Raw genomic sequence first — 27,653 nt, 5'->3', positions numbered from 1 at the left:
CCCCCGGCCCCGCCCCCGGCCCCGCCGGCCTCCAGGCGGGAGGCGACGCCTGCGCAGTGCGGTCGCGGGGCTGTCGTTGTCCCCCGCGCCACCGACCGGGCCTCGAACGGGATGGCGGAGGAGGTGAGGAGGGAGGAAGCGTCCGGAGTGGGGCGGGCCCGGACTCCGACCCCCGGGGCGCTCCGAGCCCCCCAGCGGGTCACCGAGGCACCACCGATCCACCCAGGCCAGTAGCCGCCCCATTGCGCACCCCGGCCCAGCTTCACACGCGCGCCCGAGCGAGCCCCGGGCTCCCCTCGGACCCAGCGCGGCGCGGGGGTCAGTGGTTCTCTCGGGTCTCGGGACAGGTGAGCACCCTGATGAAGGCCACGGTCCTGATGCGGCAGCCTGGGCGGGTGCAGGAGATCGTGGGCGTCCTCCGCAAGGGCGGCGGAGAGAGGTTACAGGTACCTCGGAGGCGGGCGGGGGCCGGCAGGGCTGGGGGCGGCTGGGGAGGCTTCCAGCCCATTGGGTCTTCCCGCTTTGCTCTGCTGCGGACCCCTGCTAGCTCCCCACCCTAAGAAATGGCCGGGAACTTGAAGGAGAGCAGGTTGGTTCCCCTGTCCTGAATCCCAGATTTCAGATTTCTCAATATGGTCATGCTGCTTCCTCTAATTGGACAGAAGGCGCCCCACACCAGTACCTGGGGCCTTATCCTCCCCAAGCCAGCGGCTCTCCAGTAAGTTGAAGATATCCAGATGGGCCGTAATGGTAGAGATCTCTTAGGAAGGACCTGAAATTGAAGGAGTCAGAGGGGTCCTGAGTATTTCACCCTCGCCCCTACAGTAGGAGACTGCGTTTTCCTCAGGGTTAACGGGTACTAATTAAGATCACTTCCCCCTCTAAACCTCTGTGTCACTCAGTAACTCCTCCACCGCTTTGCCTACCATCCTCGCCAGTGAGCTGTTTTGATTTCCATAATCATCTTCTGGCTGAGGCAGGGCCACATTAGAAGGTGCCTATTTAGGCATCATCTCTCTTTTGCCTTACAGGTGATTTCTGATTTTGACATGACCTTGAGCAGGTTTGCATATAATGGAAAGCGATGTCCTTCTTCTTACAGTAAGTCACATTCTAGCTTGCCTTGTTGGGCTTGACAAGATGATGGGTTCTAAGGGACAAGTAAAAGGAGTTTTCTCTTTTTCCAGATATTCTGGATAATAGCAAGATCATCAGTGAGGAGTGTCGGAAAGAGGTGGGTTGCTCCCGTCCTTTGCTCAGAAATGGTTGTCATATGCTACTTCAAATGGTTCCTGTTTGGAACCAAAGGTTCCTGTATAGAGACCTTAGAAAATTAATTTTTAAAAAATTGTTGTTTTGCTAAGGAGGATCTAGTTTTAATACATTAAGACAGCTTTTCCTTACTGGCCAGGACATATGATGATTAATGGTTGGAACTGGACATTATACTTAGAGTTGGCTATAGAGTTTACAAGAGATTTGAACGTTATGGAGGTTCAGCAACTTACCCAGGGTCATACAGCCAAATAGCAGAGCTTGTTTGTTTGTTTGTTTTGAGACAGAGTCTCACTCTATCACCCAGGCTGGAGTGCAGTGGCTTGATCATTACTCAGGCTCGAGCGATCCTCCTGCCTTAGCCTACCAAGTAGCTGGAACTACAGGCATGTGCCGTTACACCTAGCTAATTTAAAAAATTTTTTGTAGAGATGGGGTCTCACTATGTTGCCTAGGTTGGTCTTGAACTCCTGAACTCAAGCAATCCTCCTGCCTCAGCCTCCCCAAAGTGTTGGGCTTATAGGCATGAGCTACCACACCTGGCCTTTTTAAAAGAAAATTTATATTCTTCTGTTGGGTTCTAGTGTGTGTCTCTGTGTGTGTGTACACATGTATGTGTGTGTGTGTGTGTATGTGTGTGTGTGTGTGTGTATATATATATATATATTTTTATATTTTTTTTTTTTTTTTTTTTGAGACAGAGTCTTGCTCTATCGCCCAGGCTGGAGTGGCATAATCTCAGCTCACTGCAACCTGGGTTCAAGCAATTCTCATGCTTCAGCCTCTCGAGTAGTAGCTGGGATTAGGGGCATGCACCACCATGCCCGGCTAATTTTTATATTTTTAGTAGAGATGGGGTTTCGCCATGTTGGCCAGACTGGTCTCAAACTCCTGGCCTCAAGGGGTCTGCCCACCTTGACCTCCCAAAATGCTAGGATTACATGCCTGGGCCATCACGTCCAGCCGAGTTCTAGTATATTTTTATTTTTATTTTTATTTATTTATTTATTTATTTTTGAGATGGAGTTTCGCGCTTATTGCCTAGGCTGGAGTGCAATGGTGCAGTCTCAGCTCACTGCAACCTCCTCCTCCCGGGTTCAAGCAATTCTCCTGCCTCAGCCTCCCGAGTAGCTGGGATTACCGGCATGCACCACCGTGCCCAGCTAATTTTTGTAGTTTTAGTAGAGACGGGGTTTCACCATGTTGGCCAGTCGGGTCTCGAACTCCCGACCTCAGGTGATCCACCCGCCCGCCTTGGCCTCCCAAAGTGCTGGGATTACAGGCGTGAGCTATCTTGCCCGGCCTAATTTTTAGAAAAATGTTCTCACTCCAAAAAAACACATACATTGAGAATCTTAATACATTTCAGGAGTTTTCTGCCTTTGTTACTATGTCAGCTTTGCATTTAATCTTCTTTTGGACAGATGGACAGGATTCCATTTGATCTTGTAATGTTCCTGAGAATCACTCATGTATTAAAATTCTTTACTTGGTCAATTCTCATTTTTACTGGGCACTGTTATTGACTGGCTCTGTGTGACACATGATCCCTGGAACAGCTCCTTTAGAGTGTTAAAGTCTTGGCACATAGAAGGAAACCTTAGAGGAAACACATGTAGATGCTGTGCATTCACATGATATTGACACTTTGACGGAATTGTCCACCAACATGCTGTGTCCCAAAGTACAGTCTTCTAGTTAAATTTAATTTTTTTTTTTTTTTGGCCATATCTGTGTATCACCTTTACTAGATCTTTCTCTAAATTGGCCTGCTTTTTTTTTTTTTTTTTTTTTTTTTTTTGTTTTTTTTTTTTTGAGACGGAGTCTCGCTCTGTCGCCCAGGCTGGAGTGCAGTGGCGTGATCTCGGCTCACTGCAAGCTCCGCCTCCTGGGTTTACGCCATTCTCCTGCCTCAGCCTCCTGAGTAGCTGGGACTACAGGCGCCCGCCACCGCGCCCGGCTAATTTTTTGTATTTTTAGTAAAGACGGGGTTTCACCGTGGTCTCGATCTCCTGACCTTGTGATCCGCCCGCCTCGGCCTCCCAAAGTGCTGGGATTACAGGCGTGAGCCACCGCGCCCGGCCTGGCCTGCTTTTAAAAATTGTAATTAACTTATAAAGAAACAGGCTGGGTGTGGTGGTTCACGCCTGTAATCCCAGCATTTCTGGGAGGCGGAGGACGGCAGCTTGGTTGAGGTCAGGAGATCGAGACTAGCCTGGACAACATGGCGAAACCCTGTCTCTATGAAAAATACAAAAAATTAGCTGGGAGTAGTGGTGCATGCCTATAATCCCAGCTACTTGGAAGGCTGAGGCAGGAGAATAGCTTGAACCTGCGAGGCAGAAATTGCAGGGAGATCGCGCTCCAGCCTAGGCAACAGACAGAACCAGATTCTGTCTCAAAAAAAAAAAAAAAAAAAAAAGAGCCTGGAGCGGTGGCTCACTTCTGTAATCCCAGCACTCTGGGAGGCTGAGGCAAGTGGATCATGGGGTCAGGAGTTTGAGACCAGACTGGCCAACCTGGTGAAACCTCGTCCCTACTAAAAATACAAAAATTAGCTGGGCACGGAGGCACATGCCTGTAGTCCCAGCTACCCGGGAGGCTGAGGCAGAAGAATTGCTTGAACCCGGGAGGCGGAGGTTGCATGAGCCGAGATTTCGCCCCTGCACTCCAGCCTGGGTGACAGAGTGAGACTTTGTCTCAAAAAAAAAAAAAAATTCTACATGAAAATGAATCCAAAACTACTGAGTTCAAAAGCGCTTCTCGGCCGGGCGCGGTGGCTCACGCCTGTAATCCCAGCACTTTGGGAGGCCGAGGCGGGCGGATCACAAGGTCAGGAGATCGAGACCACGGTGAAACCCCGTCTCTACTAAAAATACAAAAAATTAGCCGGGCGCGGTTGTGGGCGCCTGTAGTCCCAGCTACTCGGGAGGCTGAGGCAGGAGAATGGCGTGAACCCGGGAGGCGGAGCTTGCAGTGAGCCGAGATCGCGCCACTGCACTCCAGCCTGGGCGACAGAGCGAGACTCCGTCTCAAAAAAAAAAAAAAAAAAAAAAAAAGAAAAGCGCTTGTCCATGAATTCCCTCAAGTTATCTTACCTATCACCTGAGAAAGTGGACCATATTCTGCAAAACACAGCATTAAGTAAGTTCTTACTGGTTAAGCCCTGACGATTCAGCTAATTAATACCAGCAAAAAAAATCTTAGTACCCTTCTTCTCTGATAGTAAAATCTCATAGTGCTGACTTTTAGACCTCACTCTCAGGGTGAGTGCAAAGGAATGACCAGCTCTGTGGGTCCAGGTGCTCCCTGGACTTCACCAAATAGATAAAAATGTGAGTGTATTGAGCAATTATGTTGGAAGATAAGAAGAGAAGAGAAACTTAGGTCTTATAAACGACACGTCCCCAAAGGAAAACTTGAAGAAAATTTCATGTAACACTCTCTTAAATGAAGCTGCATCTTTTTTTTTTTTGAGACATGGTTTTACTCTGTGGCCCAGGCTGGAGTGCAGAGGTATGATATCGTCTTGGCTCACTGCAGCCTCCGCCTCTTGGATTTGAACGATTCTCATTCTTCAGCCTCTTGAGTAGCTGGGATTAAAGGCACGTGCCACTACACCCGCTAATTTTTGTATTTTTTAGTAGAGACAGGGTTTCACCATGTTGGCCAGGCTGGACTCAAACTCCTGACCTCAAGTGATCCACCTACCTTGGCCTCCTAAAGCACTGGGATTGCAGATGTGAGCCACCGCCTCTGGCCATGAAGTTGCCTCTTCTAGGTGACTTTTTTCTCATACTAAGCTGTAGGACTTTGCAGGGAAGAACTTGATATAGACTAATGGCCTTTCTACCCATTTGGATATCCCAGCTCACAGCGCTCCTTCACCACTATTACCCAATTGAGATCGACCCACACCGGACCATCAAGGAGAAGCTACCTCATATGGTGGAATGGTGAGTGATGGTGGTGGAGAAAAGCTTCTGGGCCCTTGAGATGGAGTAGGCTGGGAGGGGCGTAGTTTTCCAGACCTTTGATGAGATGACAGACTCCCTTACTTTACTGAGGGCTTAATTTAATGCTATTAGTCCAGCTATTGGAACAAACTTTTCAGATGAACCCGGGGCTTTTTGTGGCTGCTGCTGGAGTGGAGACCCTCAGAAAATCCTTGGAATAAGTTAAAGACTGTTGGTGTCGGGGAATAAGTGCTTTGCGGAAGTGACTCTTAGTCTGTTTTGTGCTGCTGTCACGGAATAACAGACTAGGTAATTTATATATTTTTTCTATTTTTTGAGACAGGGTCTTGCTCTGTTGCCCAGGCTGGAGTCCAGTGGCATGATCGTGGCTCCCTGTAGCTTCGACCACCTGGGCTGAAGCGATTCTCCCACTTCAGCTTGTGCCACCGTGCCTGGCTCATTTTTTCTATTTTTAGTAGAGATGGGGTCTCACCATGTTACCCAGGCTATTTTCAACTCCTAAGCTCAAGTGATCCTCCCACTTGGGCTTCCCAAAATCCTGGGGTTACAGGCGTGAGCCACTGCACCCAGCCTAGACTGGGTAATGTATAATGAATAGCAATTGATTGGCACACAGTTCTGAAAGCAGAGAAGTCCAATATCGAAGGACTGGCTGGCATTTGGTGAGGGCCTTCTTCTTGCTGCATTATCTCATTGTGGAAGGGCAAAGAGGGTGGGGGAGAGAGAAAGAGAAAAAGAGGAGTTCTTTTTATAAGGAATCTGTGATAATGACATTAATCCATTCATGAGGACGGTGCCCCCATGACACCTCTCATTAGGCCCCATCTCTCAACACCTCCACATTGGGGATCAAGTTTCCAACACATTCAAACCACAGCAACCCTCATCACTGGAGAGAGCCCCAGTTCTCCAGATAGAGTGGTCGCGGAGGAAGGGACTCAGAAGAGCGCCAGCTCCAGCAGCCAGCTTGCCCAGCACTTGTCTCTGTTGGGTTGCTTTCTCATCCTCTTCCCTTCTTTTTTTTTGAGGTGGAGTCTCACTCTGTCACCCAGGCTGGAGTGCAGTGGCCCAGTCTTGGCTCACTGCAACTTCCCCCTCCTGGGTTCAACTGATTCTCCAGCCTCAGCCTCCCAAGTACCTGGGACTACGGGCACCCGCCACCACATCTAGCTAATTTTTGTATTTTTAGCAGAGATGGGGTTTCGCCATGTTGGCCAGGCTGGTCTCGATCTCCTGATCTCAGGTGATCCACCCGCCTTGACCTCCCAAAGTGCTGGGATTACAGGCATGAGCCACCGTGCCTGGCCACCGTCTTCCTTTTAAAGGCAGCTAACGTAAGGATGAGGCCTCTGTCGGCAATGCTGTCAGAGGGCACTTGGCTCTGTAAAGGGAAAGGAGGAATTATTTACTTGAGTGATTTGAATTTGGGGTTTTCTGGGGTGTCTGTTTCTAGGTGGACCAAAGCGCACAACCTCCTGTGTCAGCAGAAGATTCAGAAGTTTCAGATAGCCCAGGTGGTTAGAGAGTCCAGTGCAATGCTCAGGTGAGCGTCTTGCTCTGGAAAACATTTCTATCGGACTATTTAAAAGTGTTTTCTAGGCCGGGCGCGGTGGCTCAAGCCTGTAATCCCAGCACTTTGGGAGGCCGAGGCGGGCGGATCACAAGGTCAGGAGATCGAGACCACAGTGAAACCCCGTCTCTACTAAAAATACAAAAAATTAGCAGGGCGCGGTGGCGGGCGCCTGTAGTCCTAGCTACTCAGGAGGCTGAGGCAGGAGAATGGCGTGAACCCAGGAGGCGGAGCTTGCAGTGAGCCGAGATCGCGCCACTGCACTCCAGCCTGGGCAACAGCGTGAGACTCCGTCTCAAAAAAAAAAAAAAAAAAAAAAAAAAAAAAAAAAAAAAATAAAAGTGTTTTCTTCAAAAAAAAAAGAGGCAGGGGAAGAGCAGAGAGGAGTTAGTTGCTTAAAGGACCGGAAGGGACATGGCGCTATGAACAACTGATGTGATACAGCTAAAGAATGTCTTACCCTTGCTAGGAAACAGTCAGCAGGTAGTGGATGTAGTAAAAAATGGCAGGGCACCATCTCTGAGAACAAACCAAGTCTAGTTCATCTTTCTTTCTTTCTTTCTTGCTTGCTTGCTTGCTTGCTTGCTTTCCTTTCTTTCCCTTTCTTTCCCTTTCTTTCCCTCTCCTCTCCTCTTCCCTCTCCTCCCCACCCCTCCCCTCCCCTCCCCTCTCCTTTTCTTTTTTCTTTCACGGAATCTCACTCTGTCGCCAGGCTGGAGTGCAGTGGCGCGATCTCAGCTCACTGCAACCTCCACCTCCTGGGTTCAAGCGATTCTCCTGCCTCAGCCTCCCGAGTAGCTGGGATTACAGGTGCCCACCACCACGCCATGCTAATTTTTGTATTTTTAGTACAGACAGGGTTTCACCATGTTGGCCAGATGGTCTCAATCTCTTGACCTTGTGATCCGCCCGCCTTGGCCTCTCAAAGTGCTGGGATTACAGGCGTGAGCCACCACACCCCACCAAGTCTAGCTCATTTTTCACAATGGTGAAAGACTTTTGGGGTCCCTCTGGTGACTGGTGTTCATGGCAACTGGGAGTTGGCTAGGCTGGGACGCTTGATCATTGGCGGCCTTCACTGAACAGCTGTCTCCGCTGGAGATTTCTTTCCTGGAGGAGGGACCAGGGCTCATAAAGGAAAGAGTGACATGGATGCCTGCCCTCAAGGGTTGTGCCTCCTAACTGAGGAGATTGGCTAGCTCCTCAAAAGTCAAGACAGTGGAGACCTCTGCTGACCCAGTAAGTGCCGGGGTGGGAGTGGGTGTGCCCTAGTGAAGGTGCCCAGGTCAGCTGCCTGGTTGTATTGACAGCAACAGAAAACATATGCCTACCTTCTGCCACAGCAGCATCTCTCCCAGGTATGTACCCCAGAGAAATGAGGGCATGTAGCCACTGTAAGATGTGCACAGGGTATTCGTGGCAGCTGTATCCATAACAGCTGAAATCTGGAAATCTCTCAACTGTCTATCAAGAAGAAGCTGGGTAGATAAATTGTGGCATATTTATATGGTGGAATAATGCTGAATAGCAGTGACAGAGAATAAACTAATTACATGCAAAATACAAATAAACTACATAGCATTATACTGAACAAAATAAGCCAGGCACAAAAGAGTACATTGTGTATGAGTCCATTTATATGAAGTTCAAGGACAGGCAAAGCTAATCAATGGGAGGGATGATATTGACTGGGAGAGATCACGAGGGAGCCTCAAGCTAGTTAGTAACATGGGTGTATACGTATGGCAAAATTAACTGAGCTGAACACTTAGGATTAGCACCCTTTAGCCACTTATTGAATATATCATATGCTCCATTTTATTTTATTTTTATTTTATTTATTTATTTTTTGAGCTGGAGTCTCATTCTTTTGCCCAGGCTGGAGTGCAATGGCGTGATCTTGCCTCACGCCTATAATCCCAGCACTTTGGGAGGCCAAGGTGGATGAGTTGCTTGAGCCCAGGAGTTCGAGACCAGCCTGGGCAATGTAGGAAAACCCCATCTTTACAAAACATAAAAAAATTAGCCAGGTGTGGTGGCGCACACCTGTGGTCTCAGCTAGTTGGGAGGTTGAGGCGGGTGGATCACCTCAACCCAGGAGGTTGAGGTCACAGTGAACTGTGATTGTGCCACTGCACTCCGGCCTGGGCAACAGAGCAAGACCCTGTCTCACAAAAAACCCAAAACACAAATAACCCTAGTAGGAAACAAAGAACAGCAGCAGAGGCAGTGCCATTTCAGAATTCCTCCATCTCTTTTCAGGGAGGGATACAAGACCTTCTTCAACACACTCTACCATAACAACATTCCTCTTTTCATCTTTTCTGCGGGCATTGGTGATATCCTGGAAGAAATTATCCGACAGATGAAAGTTTTCCACCCCAACATCCACATCGTGTCTAACTACATGGATTTTAATGAAGATGTGAGCCAAATCTTGTTTGGGCTGGGAAAGGACGAGGGGTGGGGACCACCAGCCAGGGCGGTTAACTCTGCATGAACCCTAACCTGGGGAAGAAGGGGAGGTAAGCCACACTGGCTTCTTCGCCCTCTTGCAGTTGTTTATGGGTTACTTTTCGGCCAGGCGCTGTGGCTCAGACCTGTATTCCCAGCACTTTGGGAGGCTGAGGCAGGCAGATCACTTGAGGTCAGGAGTTCGAGACCAGCCTGGCCAACATGGTGAAACTCCGTTTCTACTAAAAATACAAAAATAGGCCGGGCGCGGTGGCTCAAGCCTGTAATCCTAGCACTTTGGGAGGCCGAGACGGGCGGATCACGAAGTCAGGAGATCGAGACCATCCTGGCTAACATGGTGAAACCCTGTCTCTACTAAAAAATACAAAAAACTAGCCGGGCGAGGTGGCGGGCGCCTGTAGTCCCAGCTACTCGGGAGGCTGAGGCAGGAGAATGGCATAAACCCAGGAGGCGGAGCATGCAGTGAGCTGAGATCCGGCCACTGCACTCTAGCCTGGGCCACAAAGCGAGACTCCGTCTCAAAAAAAACAAAAAAAAAAAACAAAAATAAGCCGGGCATGGAGGTGTGCAGCTGTAATCCCAGCTATTTGGGAGGCTGAGGCAGGAGAATTGCCTGAACCCAGGAGGCAGAGGTTGCAGTGAGCCAAGATCGTACCACTGCACTCCAGCCTGGGCAACAGAGCAAGACTGTGTTCAGAAAAAAACAAAAACAGGCCGGGCGCGGTGGCTCAAGCCTGTAATCCCAGCACTTTGGGAGGCCGAGACGGGCGGATCACGAGGTCAGGAGATCGAGACCATCCTGGCTAACACGGTGAAACCCCGTCTCTACTAAAAAATACAAAAAACTAGCCGGGCGCGGTGGCGGGCGCCTGTAGTCCCAACTACTCGGGAGGCTGAGGCAGGAGAATGGCGTGAACCCGGGAGGCGGAGCTTGCAGTGAGCTGAGATCCGGCCACTGCACTCCAGCCTGGGCGGCAGAGCGAGACTCCGTCTCAAAAAAAAAAAAAACAAAAACAAAAAAAAAAAACTTTCAAAGGATCCTCTCTCTTTGGTGTTTGCCTGACAGTCAACTCTCTGCCCTGGGGTACCTAATTTATGGGCCTGCCCTGCCCCATGTCACTGTCATGTGTTATGTGCCATCCTGGGTCCTGAAGGGCGTGGGCTTTGATTTGTTTTTCCCAAGCTGGAGGTGGGCTGCTCCAGCTCATCCACGTTCTGACTCTTTTCCCCATAAAACTGATGGTTGGAATTTTCATCACGTTGACCTGCAGGGAAGAGGTGGCCCGCAGCTGAGCATTAGCACACGTGTAACCTGAGCGGCATTTATATCACAGCTTCGTGCATCCACCAGAACAGATGATCTGCGATATTGGGTGGCTCCTGTTCATTTAAACTAGGAGTTACCCCTGTCGTCAATATTTAGGCTTTGTGGGCCGTGGCATCACTGTTGCAACTGCCCAACTTTGCCTTTATAGCACAAAAAAGCAGCCATAGGCATCATGTAAACAAAGGAGTTTGGCTGTATCCCAATACAGCTTTATTTACAAAAGCAGGCCAAGTCTGGCCCAGGGGCCCTAGTTTAGGCTACAGTGAAGTTTTGGCATTATCTATCACTTTTGGGATTCCCTTTTCTGTGACAGAGACAGTGGAGAGCTGATGCCACATGGGTCCCTGCGGCCCTTCCATCTGTCTCTTGTCTTCGTTATTTAGGGTTTTCTCCAGGGATTTAAGGGCCAGCTCATACACACATACAACAAGAACAGCTCCGTGTGTGAGAACTCTGGTTACTTCCAGCAACTTGAGGGCAAAACCAATGTCATCCTGCTGGGAGACTCCATCGGAGACCTCACCATGGCCGATGGGGTTCCTGGTGTGCAGAACATTCTCAAGATTGGCTTCCTGAATGACAAGGTGGGTAGAGGACCAGGGCTGCTTCTCTTCATGGCTTTCTTCTCTTTGAATGCCCGTTAACAAATGCCTTTGAACACTTTGAATTCATTATTTTATTTCATTTTATTTTATTTTATTTTTGAGACAGAGTCTCGCTCTGTCACCCAGGCTAGAGTGCAGTGGCGTAATCTTGGCTTACTGCAACTTCCACCTCCCAGGTTCAAGTGATTCTTCTGCCTCAGCCTCCTGAGTAGCTGAGACTATAGGTGCGCGCCACCATGCCTGGCTCATTTTTGTATTTTTACTAGAGATGGGATTTCACCATGTTGGCCATGGCTGGTCTTGAACTCCTGACCTCAAGTGATTCGCCCACCTTCACCTCCCAAAGTGCTGGGATTACATGCGTGAGCCACTGCGCCCAGCCACCTTTGAACACCTTCTATATGCTAGACACTAGGTAAAATATTATGGTCACAGAAGGAAGCTGTATTCTCTTGCAGCGCATAATCTCGTAGGAAACAGAAACCCAGTGATTACAGCTTTGTCTTACCACATGACCTTACAGGCGTTCAGAGAGAGGATCAGGCCGGGCATGGGATCCTAGACTCAGTTTGCTGATTGTGCACTGCACTGTCACTCCTCTCAGCATTTCATGGATATTAATTCATTTGATTTTTATAACCCCTTAAGGTAGTGACTGTTATCCTCATTTTACAGATGAGGAAACTGAGGCCTGGGGTTAAGTAACTTGCCTAAGATGATAGAGTTCAGGAAACAGTGGGGCTGATTACCAGTCCTCCTACATCCTACTGGAAGGCATGATTGAGATGGGAGATGTTGGTATTGAGGACATGGGTTTATTTTTTATTTTTTATTTTTTTTGAGACAGAGTCTCGCTCTGTCACCCAAGCTGGAGTGCAGTGACGAAATCTTGGTTCACTGCAACCTCCGCCTCCTGCGTTCAAGCGATTCTCCTGCCTCAGCCTCCCGAGTAGCTGGGATTACAGGTGCCTGCCACCATGCCCAACTTAATTTTTGTGTTTTTTTGTTTGTTTGTTTTTTTTTTTTTTTGAGACTGAGTCTGGCTCTGTCGCCCAGGCTGGAGTGCAGTGGCCGGATCTCAGCTCACTGCAAGCTCCGCCTCCCGGGTTTACGCCATTCTCCTGCCTCAGCCTCCGGAGTAGCTGGGACCACAGGCGCCCGCCACCTCGCCCGGCTAGTTTTTTGTATTTTTTAGTAGAGACGGGGTTTCACCGTGTTAGCCAGGATGGTCTCGATCTCCTGACCTTGTGATCCGCCCGTCTCAGCCTCCCAAAGTGCTGGGATTACAGGCTTGAGCCACCGTGCCCGGCTAATTTTTGTGTTTTTAGTATAGACAGGGTTTCAGCATGTTGGCCACACTGGTCTTGAACTCCTGACCTCAGATGATCCACCTGCCTCGGCCTCCCAAAGTGCTGGGATTACAGGTGTGAGCCACTGCGCCCAGCCGAGGACATGGTTTTATAATTTAGAGAAGAAAAGTAACAAGAACAGATCGGGGACTGACGGGGGTAAAAGCAGCATTGTCATAAAGGGGCTGAAATACGGGGTAAAGCCAGGCAGCTGCCAGGGTGCCTCCCCGCAGCCTGCAGGCGCCGGAGCCCACCAGAATACTCAGGCCGGATGAAACTGGGTCCTGTTGGGCGTGGTGGCTCATGCCTGTAATCCCAGCACTTTGGGAGGCCGAGGCAGGCAGATCATGAGGTCAGGAGTTCGAGACCAGCCTGACCAACATGGAGAAACCCCGTCTCTACTAAAAGTACACAATTAACCGAGTGTGGTGGCGCACGCCTGTAATCCCAACTACTCAGGAGCCCGAGGCAGGAGAATCGCTGGAACCCAGAGGTAGAGGTTGCAGTGAGCTGAGATGGCGCCGCTGCACTCCAGCTTTGGTGACAGAGCGAGACTCCGTCTCAAAAAAACTAACAAAAAAACTGGGTCCTGGTCGGGTACAGTGGCTCATGCCTGTAACCCCCCCCCCCAATTTTGGGAGGCCAAGGCAGGGGGATCATTTGAGGCCAGAGTTCGACACCAGCCTGGGCAACATAATGAGACCCTGTCTCAACAACAACACAAATTAGCTGGTGTGGTGAGCATGCCTGTAGTTCTAGCTGCGCAGGAGGCTGAGGCAGGAAGATCACTTGAGTCCCGGAGGTCAAAGCTGCAGTGAGCCAAGGTTATGCCACTGCACTTCAGCCTGTGCAGCAGAGTCAGACCCTATCTCAAAAAGAAAGAAAGAAAGAAATTCAATCCAGATGGATTAGAGGCAACATCTGTTTTTTTTTGTTTGTTTGTTTTTTTGAGACAAGGCCTCACTCTGTCACCTAGACTGGAGTGTCGTGGCTCAGTCTTGGCTCACTGTAGCCTTAATTTCCTGGGCTCAAGTGATCCTCCTGCCTCAGCCTCCCAAGTAGCTGGGACTACAGGCACCCACCCCCATGCCCGGCCAATTTTTGTAGAGATGGGGTTTTGCCATGTCGCCTGGGCCGGTCTCAAACTCTTGGGCTCAGATGATCCTTCTACCTCAGCCTCCCAAAGTGGCAACATCTGTTTTTTTGTTTTTATTCCTTGTTACTATCCTTTGGTATTGACCCAAGGGTTCATTGTGATAGCCCATGCCCATCCCTCATCTGTCTCCAAAGGGTAGTTCCGGTAACCTTGAACTCCTCTGGCTCTCAAAAGGGAGCTGGGAGTTGCTGCTTGAATGCTCTCCTCCCCAGCCCCAGGGGCTTTGAGAGTGAGCTACGGAGGGTGGGGCATCTGGGGACCCTCAGGCTTCTTATTCTCACTCCGGGCAGGTGGAAGAGCGGCGGGAGCGCTACATGGACTCCTATGACATCGTGCTGGAGAAGGACGAGACTCTGGATGTGGTCAATGGGCTGCTGCAGCACATCCTGTGCCAGGGGGACCAGCTGGAGATGCAAGGCCCCTGAGGGCACAGGCTTCAGCCCGACCTGCAGGCCGTGGTGAGGAGTCCGCTCCCCCATGGACACAGAGCAGAGGCCAGGGTGGCCAGCAACGGCTGGGTCCTTCCATACCCCTCCGTCCTCCTTTCCCTGAGCACCTTCATCACCAGAGGCTTGAAGGAGCCCCGCCATGTGGCAGGGTACAAGCACTGGTCCTGGTGAACCTTGGACCACAGCATGTCAGTGCTCTAGGGATTGTCTATTCCAGGGATTTTTTTCAACACTTTTAAAAATGGGAAGTTGTTCTTCAAACAAATATAATGTGCGAAACAGATCAAAATTTTTAAAATGAAAAAAACAGCTGTTCTGATTCAGGGGATGTGGGTGGGGGTAGAACCTGGACCTCTTGGCCCTGGGGGCACAAGTGATGCTTCTAGGAACACAGTTTGGGAACCACCACAAATTGGCCTGGGACCCCGTCCGAGCACAGCCTGATTGTGTCTGGTTCAGGGTGGGGTTGAAAGGGTATTTTCTTTTTTTTTTTTTTTTTTTTTTTTTTTGAGACGGAGTCTCGCTCTGTCGCCCAGGCTGGAGTGCAGTGGCGCGATCTCGGCTCACTGCAAGCTCCGCCTCCCGGGTTCACGCCATTCTCCTGCCTCAGCCTCCCGAGTAGCTGGGACTACAGGCGCCCACAACCGCGCCCGGCTAATTTTTTGTATTTTTAGTAGAGACGGGGTTTCACCGTGGTCTCAATCTCCTGACCTTGTGATCCGCGCGCCTCAGCCTCCCAAAGTGCTGGGATTACAGGCGTGAGCCACCGCGCCCGGCCTGAAAGGGTATTTTCTAGCCTACAGTGGTTTGACTTTATTCTGATTCAGCCATCAAACTTGAAATTCATTTGGGATCGGTGGGGTTGAGGCAACCCTGTCTGAGAGCCCCCTCTTTGGGGATCCCTGAGGGGATGCATTCGGGTGTGGATGTCCCCCTATGCCCTAGGCTCTCCTTTCACCTCTTCTGGGTCGGGGCCACCAAAGTGGATGACCTGAAAAGGGGAATTTAGAGCAGGGACCTGAGGGTCCCAAGGTGAAAGAAGTGATGTGTGCACTGTGGTCTTGCATTCTTGGGCTGACCCTGAAGAGCCAGTTCAGCATTGTCTTAGCTTTAGAGGAAATCACCGGCACCTTTCCTGCAGTGTTTGACTAGCCGTTGGAAAGTTCTGTTATTCTGCAGATGTGAACCGGGAGGTAATACAGATGTTACTGAAGGCCTGCGGTGTGCCAGGTGCCGCTCTGGGCATTTGGGTGTCTGTCAGTTGACCCTCACAATGACCCCACAAGTAGGTGCAGCTCCTCCTGCTTCCAGATGGCTCGGGCAGGATGAGTAACTTGCCCAAACTCCATAGTGAGGAGCTGGAACCAGGATTTGAATGTTCCTGACCAAAGCCCATGCCTTTGGCTGCATTTCTCTGCTTCAGGCCTGTTCCATTTGGTTTTGGGAGGAGGGAGTGGTCACCATCTGAGACTGGGTCAGTAACCACTTCCAGACTTTAATCAAGAAGCTTTCTTGGCCAGCACAGTGGCTCACACCCGTAATCCCAGCACTCTGGGAGGCCAGGGTGGCGGATCACGTGCCGTCAGGAGTTTGAGACCAGCCTGGCCAACATGGTAAGACCGTCTCTACTAAAAATACAAAAATAAGCCGGGCGTGGTGGCGCATGCCTGTAATCCCAGCTACTCAGGTGGCTGAAGCAGGGGAATCACTTGAACCCGGGAGGCGGAGGTTGCAGTGAGCTGAGATCATACCACTGCACCCCACCCTGGGTGACAGAGTGAGATCCTGTCTCGAAAAAAAACACTTCGATCAAGGAGCTTTCTGGATGCTTTGGGACCAGAGAATGTCAGTCACTGCCCATGGGGAGCAGTCATGTCTCTTAGGGGACCCTGGGCAAGAAGTGCCGATGGAGGCAGTTTGCTGTGTGAGTCCAGTCCTGTCATTTTCTCTCCTAAGTCCCCACCCTGTCCCCCGAATGCTTGGCGAGGACAGATGGCCTGGTTGGCGGCTGAAGTCCTCTTGCAAGACACTGTGGAGATCTGAACTCGGTTACCTTTCCCCGAGCAAGAGGGTGGACAGGTGGTAACAGGTGGTGGCCAGGAGCAGGGAGAGATGGGAATATCATAGTATTGGAAATGATCTATGGAAAAGGATAATCTGACTTGCGCGGTTTAATTTAATTCTTGCTTTGTAGGTTGTGTTTGAGGTCAGGGACCTTGTCTTTCCCATTCAATTGGGACAATTGGAGGATGAGGATCGTCTCTCCACGCCCTGCTGGAGGCCTCCCCGCTCTACACATTCACCCCCTCCACAGACCAGGCCTCCCTTCCTGCAGTGAAGCCCCCAGGTTAGGCCCAGGGCAGGCAGGAAACCTCCAGATGGGGAGCCCCCGATGTGGGGACACGCCGCTGTCTGGAACTAATGAGGCCATGGAAACAGCCTGGTTTAACTTTTTCCCCAATCTCTGGGTCTAAAGGCCTCCCACAACCCCCGCTTAACCCGCTAGCCACTCCCCTCTGCTCCTCAACCTGTTCCAAAAGACACCCTAAGGCCATTGGTTTAATCTTTTATTTGGAACAAAGGAAAAAAGGACTGACACCAGTTTAGCCTTTTGAGTGTGCAGAGCTCTGCCCTCCCTCCCAGCCCTCAGCCCCAAATCCAAGATTTCATAACCCTAACACCCACCCAAGCAGGTTCCCTCACACATGCCCTCTGTTTTCTTCTTCTATGGTTCCTTAGGGAAAGGAGCCTTCTTTAGGGATGAAAAGCTAACTACAGCCCAGTCCTGGCCTCCAGCAGCCCAGGGTCAGCTCAGCCTCCACTGGAGGCGAGGGAGGAGGGCAAAGGGATGGGAGAGGTAGGGCTGCCCTCCAGGAGCTGTCCCCTTCCCTAGGAGCCAGTCAGGAATGGGGAGGAAGATGGAGGGGTCCTAGGGAGCTGTCACATAGAGGAATAGGGGCTGGGAGTGGGGATAACAAGAAGTACAAACAAAGAGAAAGTTGGGGAGAGGGATAACAAGCTCAGCTGTGCCTGTGATGTGAAGGGGTGGTATGGTGGGGGACCAGCCATGGCCCTATCCAACCCCAGGCTCCACCAGCCCCAAATTGGCTTTGCAAATCCAAACATTTTAAAGAAGGGGTTTGGGGATGGAAGAGAAATGGGGTAGAGGTCTGTGCTGTGGATTTTCACCTAGGGTGGTGGGAACACCAGAGATGTCGCCTCTGCCATCGTTTTAGTTGGCTCCCGGACCTCATCCCAGCAGAGGGAGGGTGACTGTCAGCAGGTCAGTCCCACCACCACTGTCCCCCTCGCAGTGGGCCTCTGTGTCTCAGGCCCGGCCAGGCTCCCTGCCCCTCAGAGCTCCTCGTGGACCCGCTCCTGGTCCTCATCTGACTTCAGCTTGAGCTCCTCTACTGTGATCTTGCCGTCCTGGTTGCGGTCCTGGTTCTGGAACATGTCTCCTATGGTTTTCTCGGGGTTCTGCCCAGGCATGAGGCGTCCTTTGCCCTCACTCACTTGAGCCTTGATGAAGGTGGAGAACTGGGGGAGGGGAGAGCCAGGGGAGTGGGCAGTGAGGGTCATGGCCTTGGGAGGGGCCCCAGGTGGAGGTTAGTGAGTGCTTTCTTTTTCTTATTTTTTCCCAGGCTCCCCCACACCCTGTAACTCAGGAAGGGCTGGGAAAGGCACTGGTGCTGGGGTCCTGGTGGGGGCTGGGGTGGAGGCGTGGCATGGGGGATAGTCTGTGACTGGTCTCAGGTAGGGAACAGCCTGCATGTGTGCCCAGGAAACGGCAGGGATGAGGAGCCTGAGGCACGGGACTCAGCACAGGCAGGAGCACGAGGGCAGGTGGGCAGTCCGGACGGGGACATCTTCCTCGACGCTTCTTGGGTGCGGGGAGTGCGTGGGCATGGTTATTAAGACTGAACCTTCACTCACCTCCTCTGGAGAGACCTCTCCATCCTTGTTGAGGTCCATGTCTTCAAACAGGTTGGCAGGAGGGTCCTCGTGCCACACAAACAGGTAGCCTGTGGGCAGCCCATCCTCCCGGGACACCAGCTCCACCTCAAACAGCAGCACAGCACTGCCTGGGACTCCCCGGGCTGGAGGGAGGGCAGGAGAGAAGGGAGGGGTCCTAGTCAGGCCAGGGTCTGGGCCTGGCTTCACTGTTTCCCAGCCCACAGGCCACAGTTTCCCCTCCTGGGGCTAGGCTGGAGAGTGGGGCATGGGATGTTTAAGGAGCCATCCTGAAGGCATTCCTGACTCCTCCCACCAGCCCTCAGGCCCACAATGGGCAGGAGCAAAAGGGACGGATGCCAGTTAGATTACGGATGCCAGTTAGATTACGGTTTCGGGCTAGGCGCAGTGGCTCACGATTGTAATCCCAGCACTTTGGAAGGCCAAGGCGGGTGGATCACCTGAGGTCAGGAGTTCAAGACCAGCCTGACCAATATGGCAAAACCCCATCCCTACTAAAAATACAAAAATTAGCTGCGCATAGTGGCAGGTGCCTGTAGTCCCAGCTACTAGGGAGGCTGAGGCAGGAGAATCGCTTGAATCTGGGAAGCAGAGGTTGCAGTGAGCTGAGATCACGCCACTGCACTCCAGCCTGGGTGACAGAGTAAGACTCCATCTCAAAAAAAAAACAAGATTACGGTCTCAGCCCCTCACCTCCACTCTCCCCGTGGGCCAGGTGCGGGGGCACGATGAGCTGCCGCCTCTCTCCCACACACATGCCCTGCAGGCCCGTGTCCAGGCCTTCGATCACCTTGTTGGCCCCCAGAGTCGCCTCCTGGGGAGCCCCGTAGTCATGCCTGGAGGAGAGCAGATGCCCAGGTCAGCAGCCAACCTGTCCCCTGCCAGCGCACACCCCCGTCTCTGACGTGGGCCCAGAACAAGCCCTCAGTTCTGGAGTGACTCCCACTGGTGACTTGGGCCATGCAGCAGAGTGCAGGGGCCCAGCGGTGCAGATGTGGGGTTCCCTTCTCATCTTGCCTCTGCCCCCTAAAGTGTGGCCTCGAGGGCTCATGGCTCCCTGCGTCAGTTTCCCCTCTGTGAAACGGAAAGAGCAGTTCTCCCGCAGCGGTTGGCTTCACCTTCCCTTCCCTGGCGACGCAGAGAATTTCATCTCCTCATGGCTCCCCAGCATGCTCTGAGATGGGGACTTACAGAAGCAGCAAGAGGCTGAATGCTCCCCTGGCGCTCGAGGACCAAGAGGGAGGAGCAGGCATCGGGGTACGGTGAGGAGGACTCCCCATGCCTGTGCCCACCCACCTGCCCAGTCCCGGCCCCACCCGGGACCCACGAGGTGAAGAGCTGGGTGCCGTCCAGCAAAGAACAGTTGTAATGGTATCGAACAAAGTCCCCAAGCTTGGTGGTCTCATTGCAGGTCTCCGATGGCCGAGACAGTGTCCTGATTTCCACCACATCCGCAGGGTTGTGGAAGTCAATGACATGAACGTTGAAGATTAGCACGGCAGAGCCAGGGATCTTGTCTCCTGAGGACAGAATGGGGTAGTGTGGTCAGCTCAGAGCACTAGCAGAGGCTCCTCAAGGTCTCTCCATGGAGGCCCCTGGACCTGACACCCCTTCCGGACCCTGAGGATCCAAAGGAGGATGGGACGGGATGTTTGTCCAGAGTCAATTCTAACAAACTCTCATTGGGGCAGGGGGCAGGGGAAGGCGGCTTTCCAGTTAGAAAGCCCTTTTCCACTCACCGTCTGGCAAACTCCCAGTAACTTACCCTGCGGATCAGCTTGGCTTGCCCATTATACAGGTGAGGACACTGAGGCTCCCAGCACAGCTGGGTCCTGGGGGTATGCTGGTTCTGTTTTTCCATAACCATCCTCCCTCCCCAAACTCAGAGGAGTTGGCTGCCCTTCTCCACTGCAGAAGGGGAGAAGTGGGGCGCTGCCCTGGAGGAAACTGATGGGAATCCGGGTGGCAGGAATCAGATGGGGCGACCAGATGTAAGCTGCATGCATGTTTTTGTGATGAGAGGGGCTGAGTGGTGGCTGGAATCCCACTGTGGGAGGGGGCGGCCTGGCCACAATGGGCAGTTTGGAGGAGGAGCTGAGGTGGTGGCTGGGGAACGCCCCTACCAGTTCCATTCTCCCCGTAGGCGAGGTGCGGGGGGATGGTAATTCTCCGGCGCTCCCCTATGCAGGCGCCCTGTAGCCCCTGGTCCATCCCGGGAATGATGTAACCCTGCCCGATATAGGTATTGTAGGTGTGGTTGCGGGAGTAGCTGCAATACAAGGTGGGAGGGCCAGGAAGGGAGTCAAAGGGGCCCTCCCCTTCCAGGCAGCTCAGAGTGACCCCCAGTTTCGTCCACATTTCACCCAGCCCCCGCCCTCCCACCTCAAGACCCTCCTGACCTGGAATCGAAGAGGGTGCCGTCCATCAAGGAGCCATTGTAGTGGTAGCGCATGAAGTCCCCAGCCACGGCTCTGCGGACACAGCCGGCGGGGAGCTCCAGCGTCTCTAACTGGACAGTGTCCTTCGGGTTGTGCACGTCAATCAGGAGGATGTGAAAGACCAGCGAGGCATGTGGGGGGATCACTGTCCCTGGGGAAGGAATAGGGCCTGAACCATATGGCTGGGGAGCAAGCCCAGGCTCTTTCTTGACTCAGGAAGGCCCAGTGGGCACCATGCACAAGACACTAGCCCGGCTCTGCAGAGCCCTTCCCGCCCATCAGCGGCCCTGCTTCTCGCTCTTCCAGTGAGGCCTGAGCTTGGTGTTCCCCAGGGCCACCACCAGCTCATACTGAGCCTTCGTGTGAATCAGAATAAAGCACCCCTTCTTAGTGAGACAGCAGCAAAGGTAGATTTCATCCTGCCTTGCGTCCTTGGCTGGATGCCCTCGTGCAGTATACAACCTGAGCAACTGTATGTGGAGGCCTGGTTTTCCCTCTTCTGGAGAATTTCCCCTTGAGTCCTTGCCTACCCTCACCATAGCCTTTCTCGCCATAGGCCAGGAATGGAGGGATGATAATCTTCCTTCTCTCTCCAGGACACATGCCCAGCAGCCCCTGGTCCATGCCCTTGATCAGCCAACCAGAGCCGACGTAGGTATCGTAAGTGCCGCCCTTACTGTAGCTACAGAAAATGAGGTGGAAGTAGGAGAGGCAGGCTGGGCCCTGGACTCCCGCTCCCCATGCCACAGTCCCCATTGCCTCAGGGCTCCCCTCCAGCCCCTTACCTTGTGTCGAAGGAGGTGCCGTCCAGCAAGGTGCCATTGTAGTGGTAGCGGACAAAGTCACCGTCCTGGACCATGCGGGGGCAGTGGGGCGGGCGCAGCAAGGTGCTCACCTGCACGGTGTCTTCCTTATTCCACACATCCAGCAGAACCACATCGAAGTAGAGGGTGGCATCCGGTGGAATGAGCCCCGCTGTGAGGGCGCAGCAGCATGGAGGTCTCAGAGTTGTGCTCTGCCAACCACGATCCCAGCCAGGGCCCTGTTATTCTCCTTCCTCTCATCCCAGCACCAGGAGACCCAAACCAGGCACAGAGCAGCCACTATTTTTGTTTTGTTATTTTTAAGGGGGTGGGGGGCAGGCACAGTGATTCATGCCTGTTATCCCAGCACTGTGGGAGGCCAAGACAGGTGGATGGCTTGAGCCCAGAAGTTCAAGACCAGCCTGCACAACATTGCGAAACCCCATCTCTACTAAAAATACAAAAAAGTAGCCACGCATGGTGGTGTGCACCTGTAGTCCCAGCTATTTGTTAGGCTCAGACGGGAGGATTGCTTGAGCCCAGGAGGCTGAGGTTGCAGTGAGCTGATATCGCACCACTACACTCCAGCCTGTGCAACAGAGTGAGACCCTGTCTCAAAAAAAAAGATGGGGTTTTGCTCTATCACACAGGCTGGAATTCAGTGGCATGATCATGGCTCACTGCAGCCTTGAAATCCCGGGCTCAAGCAATCCTCCCACCTGAGCCTCCTGAGTAGTTAGGACTACAGGCACACACCACCACGCCTGGATAATTTATTTTATTTTCTGTAAAGACGGGGTCTCACTATGTTGCCTAGGCTGGTCTGGAACTCCTGGGTTCAAGCAATCCTCCCACCTTGGCCTCCCAAAACTCTGGGACCATAGATGTCAGCCACTGCCCCAGCCAGAGCTGCCACTCTTCATACTGCGTGCACAGCATGACATTGGGCAAGTCACCCCTCATCTCGGCACTTCAGTTTTCTCACCCCAGGATCCCTGATTCTGCCTCCTGGTCTCCTCCATCCCCAGCTTGTGCCCCAGCCCTTCTCACCCAGGCCGATGCTCCCATAGCCCAGGTGGGGAGGCACAATGAGGCGTCGCCGCTCGTTGACACACATGCCCATGAGGCCTCGGTCCATGCCAGTGATGAGGCGTCCCACGCCCACCACAATGGCCACCAGGGTGTTGCGATCATAGCTGAGAGGGAGGGACAGATGGGATACAGTGATCTCAGACACACACTGCCCACTGTGGCATAGGTGCACAGGTGTGCCTGCACACATGCACACAATCCCCCCTCCCTATACCCAGATGTGGATATGCACACACACTTCTCGCCTCCTTTTCAAGTTCCCCTCCTAGGTCGGCCGTGACACCCACCTTAAGGGAACGGACTGTTACAAAAAGCAAGTCCCTGAGGAGGCCAGGGGCTGCTACTGCCCTGGGACGGGGTTGGGCGGGATGCATGGGCCTGATTGCTGCTACTATTTGCTGACAGCAAGTGGGCAGTGGCAGGTACAGCACGGAGGGACAGAGGAGCATTACTATATGGGATTAAATGCTTGGCATTTTACATTCTGTATCTTCTTTCTCTCCCCTGTGAAGTGGGCAATCTTGTTCTCATTTTTCTTATGAGAACAATGGAGACTTGAGAGATTCAGTGCCTTGCCCAAGGTCACACAGCTAATATTAGTATGTAGTCAGCTGAGTTCCAAAGCCCATGTTTTTGCCATTATACTGTCGGCTCTCCAAGGAAAAGACAAGGAGAGCAGAGGTGGGGTGGGAATTGGTTTCACATGTTGAAAAGGCCTATTCTACAATCCTGGCTAACACAGTGAAACCCCGTCTCTACTAAAAATACAAAAAAATTAGCTGGGCATGGTGGCGGGCGCCTGTGATCCCAGCTACTCGGGAGGCTGAGGCAGGAGAATGGAGTGAACCTGGGAGGCAGAGGTTGCAGTGAGCCGAGATTGCGCCACTGCACTCCAGCCTGGCGACAGAGTGAGACTCCATCTCAAACAAACAAAAAAAAGTGCCTATTCTAAAAGTGCCATGGCTTTTATTTGTTTTTAGTTATACACTTTAATGTATTTACTTTTACTTATACAGGTGTATTTTTGGAGATGGAGTCTCGACTCTGTCAACCAGGCTGGAGTGCAGTGGCACAATCTCGGCTCACTGCAACCTCCGCCTCCTGGGTTCAAGCAATTCTCCTGCTTCAGCGTCCCAAGTAGCTGGGATTACAGGCACACGCCACCATGCCTGGCTAATTTTGTTTGTTTGTTTTTGTTTTTTGAGACAGAGTCTCACATTGTTGCCTGGGGTGGAGTGCAATGGAGTGATCTCAGCTCACTGCAACCTCTGCCTCCACCTCCTGGGTTCACGTGATTCTCCTGCCTCAGCCTTCCGAGTAGCTAGGATTACAGGTGCACACCACCACACCCGGCTAATTTTTTTGTATATTTAATAGAGACGTGGTTTTACTATGTTGGCCAGACTAGTCTGGAAAAAGGCAGGTGGGTATTATAAGAAGACAGCCGGCTGGACCTGGGGATAGGGCATGGCTCCCTGTGGAGGCCCTGTCTGTCTACGTGTCACACAGTCGGACATGCCACCCTGGCCTCATGATCCGCCCGCCTTGGCCTCCCAAAGTGCTGGGATTACAGGCGTAAGCCACAGCGCCCAGCCTTAAATTTTTGTATTTTAGTAGAGACAGCCTTTCACCATGTTGCACAGGCTGGTCGCAAACTCCTGGCTGGTCACAAACTCCTAAGCTCCTTGGCCTCCCAAAGTGCTAGAATTACAGGCGTGAGCCAACATGCCCACCCAACTTAGAAAACTTTTTTTTTTTTTCTTTAAGACAAGAGTCTTGCTCTGTTGCCCAGGCTGGAGTGCAGTAGTGCGATCTCCACTCACTGCAAGCTCTGCCTCCCAGGTTCATGTCATTCTCCTGCCTCAGCCTCCCGAGTAGCTGGGATTACAGGCACCTGGACCACACCCGGCAATTTTTTTTGTATTTTTAGTGGAGATGGGGTTTCACCGTGTTAGCCAGGATGGTCTCCATCTCCTGACCTCGTGATCTGCCCGCCTCAGTCTCCCGAAGTGCTGGGATTACAGGTGTGAGCCATCGCGCCTGGCCAGAAAACTTTCTTAACCCATGGCCCCTTCAATTAAAAAAAAAAAAAAGAGGCCGGGCGCGGTGGCTCAAGCCTGTAATCCCAGCACTTTGGGAGGCCGAGATGGGCGGATCACGAGGTCAGGAGATCGAGACCATCCTGGCTAACACGGTGAAACCCCGTCTCTACTAAGAAATACAAAAAATAGCCGGGCGAGGTGGCAGCGCCTGTAGTCCCAGCTACTCGGGAGGCTGAGGCCGGAGAATGGCGTGAACCCGGGAGGCGGAGCTTACAGTGAGCTGAGATCCGGCCACTGCACTCCAGCCTGGGCTACAGAGCGAGACTCCGTCTCAAAAAAAAAAAAAAGAAAGAAAGAAAATTTCCCATCCTCACTTTACTTCTGAAAACTTAAAATAAATTAAAAGTGTATATAATTGGCTAGGTGCAGTGGCTCATGGGCAACAGAATGAGACTCCAACTAAAAAAAAAAAAGTTTTCCAAGCTCAACACTCATGAGCTGGGCTCCCAGAGTCCCCATCAGGGACAACAACTCCTAAATCCCAACCCCTGCCTCACTCCCAGCAGTCAAGTGCTCAGCGCAGCGCTTCTGGCTACTACCCTATACCTGAATTTGCCCACCAAGTGGACAGGTTTTAAGTCTGGATTGTTTCCTTCTCAGTGTTGGTATGCAGGCTTAAGCTCTGCAAGAAGTTTCTACAAGTTCAACAGCATCAGGTCATACGGTTTTCCTCAGGGTCAATGTTAATGTGTGCTGAACTGGCTGGAGGACTGCCAGGCCCTGCGAGAAGCCTACATTCATTCATCCATCTCCTTCGAGTCCTAACATCAGCCTTAGCAAGTAGGTCCTGTTTTTGGCTCCATTTCTCATATAAGGAAAGTGATGCTTAAAGAGACAAAATTCTCTGTCCATGGTCATAGCCTGGATTTGAACCAGGGTCTTGGGGCTCTTGGAGTTTGTATGCTTACCCCAATATATGCCTGCCTCTAAAGTCATGGCCACTAATTTCCTGTTGGCTGAGTTGTGTGTTTCAGAGGAGGGTCTAAGAAACACTGACTCTTTCAGTGTGCTGTGGGGTCCGTGTATAACTGGGACCCTAGGTTTACCCCTGAGGCTGGCACACAGCCCTGCCCTGTCCCCGCTAACAAAAGTGGACTTGCTGGAGCAGACCAAAGGCCTGGATCAGACCAGGAGGCCACCTCACAAACCCCAAGGGCTGGCAAAATGAGCGGCCTGCGCTTCTTTCCTGGGATACCTAAAATGGAGAGAGATGAGGGTTCCAGGAGAACCAGAGAGGGAGGTATGAAATTCCTCCAAGGAGCCCAGGGTGGCATGTCCGACTGTGTGACACGTAGACAGACAGGGCCTCCACAGGGAGCCATGCCCTACCCCCAGGTCCAGCCGGCTATCTTCTTATAATGCCCACCCACCTTTTTCCCTGCCCACCGGCTGCTGAAAACTCCCACCCCCTCCAAAAAAAGTTCTATTCCCTCTTCTCTAACCACAAAGGCACTGAAAATGGAGTGGAACCAGAAAGGGAGTCAGGGTGGGTGGAAAGGTATGGGGTCCAGGCTGATAGACCACCCCAGGGTTCTCAAGCAGCAGGGACCACCCCCTTCCCCGCAACACTGTAGGCCAGAACACCCCTCTCCATCAGGTCATTAAATACAGCCCTGGTAACTACACGAGGCAGTTCACCTTGATTACCGAGTCCTTTCTGCGATGTGGAGAGCTTGCGAGAAAGAAATGGGATCCTTTGAGAAGTGAGGGTTTGGAAGTGGGGACAGGAGGGTATCTTTGGGGAGATGGGTGTCTGGGAGGCCCCAAGGGTGCTGTCTGGGGTTAGAGTATTGGGATGTAGAGCTTAAAAGAGGCAACAAGGAAACAGGACCCCGGGTTCAGGAGACGGAGTGGTGAATCCGGGGCGCCCAACCGGGGTTACCTTGAGTCAAACTTCTTGCCATCTTCGAAAGTGCCGTTGTAGTGGTAGCGCACAAAATCCCCCATCTGCACTTCCCGGGGACAGGCCCTGGGGATGTGGTACCTCTCGATGACCACATCTTCCAGGGGGCCCCCGGCAGGGCTGGCGCGGCCCAGCCCCCTCCCCACGGCCTGCACCACCAGTAGCAGCAACTGCAGCAGGGGGAGCCGGAGGAGGCCGTGGCTGGGGGGGCCCGCGGGGAACATGGTGCCTGGAGTTGGGACCGACAGCAGTGAGGGCGAGCGAGGGAGCCGCCGCCAACCTCCTTCCCCCGCCCCCCGCCTCCCAGAACTAGCTCCCCCGCTTCCTGTCCTCCTCCCCTACCCCCGCCCTGGCTGGTCCACGTGGAATGGAGGCTGGGAAGACAGAGCTGGCCTGGCCAGAGGAGCAGGGGCGGGGGGGTGCAATAGGAGGAGGGGGCCAGGTTGAGTGTATTAGAGTCGGAGGGAGGCCCCACAAAGAAATCCGGGTTCCCCCTCCCCCCATCTCCATCCCTGGCTGCGAGACCTGGGGCCTGGCCAGGGAGGGAGGCTCGCGAAAGATGAGAACTCTGAGTGGACACCAAATGGAAAAAAAAAAAAAGTTCAATGTCTTTTTCCGGAGCCCCCGGGTCCTAAAGCCAGGCGGAGATGCCCCTTGCTTCTTTCGCCGGCAACTCCAATTCTGGCCCCCTCTAGGTGGGTGGCGAAGCAGCGGAGTGTGAGGGACATCTCGGTGCTCGTCCGTGACCCCAGCTGTGCTAGAAGGGAAGGCATCTCCAGGGAAGAGCAGCTTGGTCCCGCAAAAGCTGGACTGCAAGAAGGACTTTGTGACTTGGGATGTGACGGGCACGGAGACGGAGTGGGGTGTGGTGGCAGCGCAAAGTGTGCAAGTGATAGCAGGTGTGTGCCTCCCACGTGGGCGGGGGAGACACTCGGAGGGTGCAGGAGGGTGCAGGAGGGCGCAGCGACTGAAGGCCCGGCTCCAGGGCTTCCCCCTCGTTTGGGCAGCGCAGAGGCAGCCCTCACTCAGTGTCCTGATCTCAGGCGGGGGCACTGTTTGCGTGGGGAGGGGCTTCCTGGGCTCCCCATCTCTGGCGGGAAGCGCTCCCCGACTCATTCTCTGCCTAGGGGACACCCCCACGGCAGGAGCCCGGGCCG

At 52.7% G+C, this 27,653-nt stretch overlaps 3 protein-coding genes across 5 annotated transcripts in view; 1 reads left to right on the top strand and 2 right to left on the bottom strand.

Annotated features, from left to right (window-relative positions):
• NT5C3B (5'-nucleotidase, cytosolic IIIB) overlaps positions 1–14,466 on the top strand; it is a 51,759-nt gene extending 37,293 nt beyond the window's left edge. The window contains exons 2-10 of one of the 3 annotated variants that reach the window (XM_050762846.1): positions 27–123; positions 348–446; positions 1,032–1,101; positions 1,188–1,234; positions 5,146–5,231; positions 6,706–6,795; positions 9,085–9,247; positions 11,008–11,208; positions 14,025–14,466. In XM_050762846.1, coding sequence (XP_050618803.1) covers positions 112–123; positions 348–446; positions 1,032–1,101; positions 1,188–1,234; positions 5,146–5,231; positions 6,706–6,795; positions 9,085–9,247; positions 11,008–11,208; positions 14,025–14,159 — 903 coding nt within the window. In that variant the 5' untranslated portion in view covers positions 27–111 and the 3' untranslated portion in view covers positions 14,160–14,466. Of the gene's footprint in view, positions 1–11; positions 124–347; positions 447–1,031; positions 1,102–1,187; positions 1,235–5,145; positions 5,232–6,705; positions 6,796–9,084; positions 9,248–11,007; positions 11,209–14,024 lie in introns of those variants that run through there. The other 2 variants (XM_050762844.1, XM_050762847.1) reach the window with 2 other exon arrangements.
• Positions 1–27,653, bottom strand: part of CNP (2',3'-cyclic nucleotide 3' phosphodiesterase) — a 736,460-nt gene that overhangs the window by 148,136 nt on the left and 560,671 nt on the right. The gene's annotated exons all lie outside the window — the stretch shown is intronic.
• FKBP10 (FKBP prolyl isomerase 10) lies at positions 16,738–27,242 on the bottom strand. The gene is made up of 10 exons (XM_050762670.1): positions 26,476–27,242; positions 22,450–22,595; positions 21,382–21,571; positions 21,133–21,278; positions 20,558–20,747; positions 20,282–20,427; positions 19,486–19,678; positions 18,852–18,994; positions 18,120–18,283; positions 16,738–17,723 (listed from the first exon to the last, which is right to left on the bottom strand). Exons 1-10 carry the CDS (start codon positions 26,718–26,720, stop codon positions 17,538–17,540), a joined length of 1,749 nt encoding a protein of 582 aa, XP_050618627.1. The 5' UTR covers positions 26,721–27,242; the 3' UTR covers positions 16,738–17,537.

This window comes from Macaca thibetana, chromosome 16, assembly GCF_024542745.1.
Source record: "Macaca thibetana thibetana isolate TM-01 chromosome 16, ASM2454274v1, whole genome shotgun sequence".
Lineage (NCBI taxonomy): Eukaryota > Metazoa > Chordata > Mammalia > Primates > Cercopithecidae > Macaca > Macaca thibetana.
The sequence above is the reverse complement of the archived record's forward strand: the minus strand, read 5'-3'. Positions and strand labels throughout refer to the sequence as shown.

Coding starts and splice junctions, on each gene's coding strand:
- FKBP10 (XM_050762670.1), bottom strand. CDS start 26,720: ATGTTCCCCGCGGGCCCCCCCAGCCACGGCCTCCTCCGGCTCCCCCTG. Junction 21,572..22,449: donor CTATGGGAGCATCGGCCTGG/GTGAGAAGGGCT, acceptor GCGCCCTCACAG/CGGGGCTCATTCCACCGGAT. Junction 18,284..18,851: donor GGCCCACGGGGAGAGTGGAG/GTGAGGGGCTGA, acceptor CCCTCCCTCCAG/CCCGGGGAGTCCCAGGCAGT.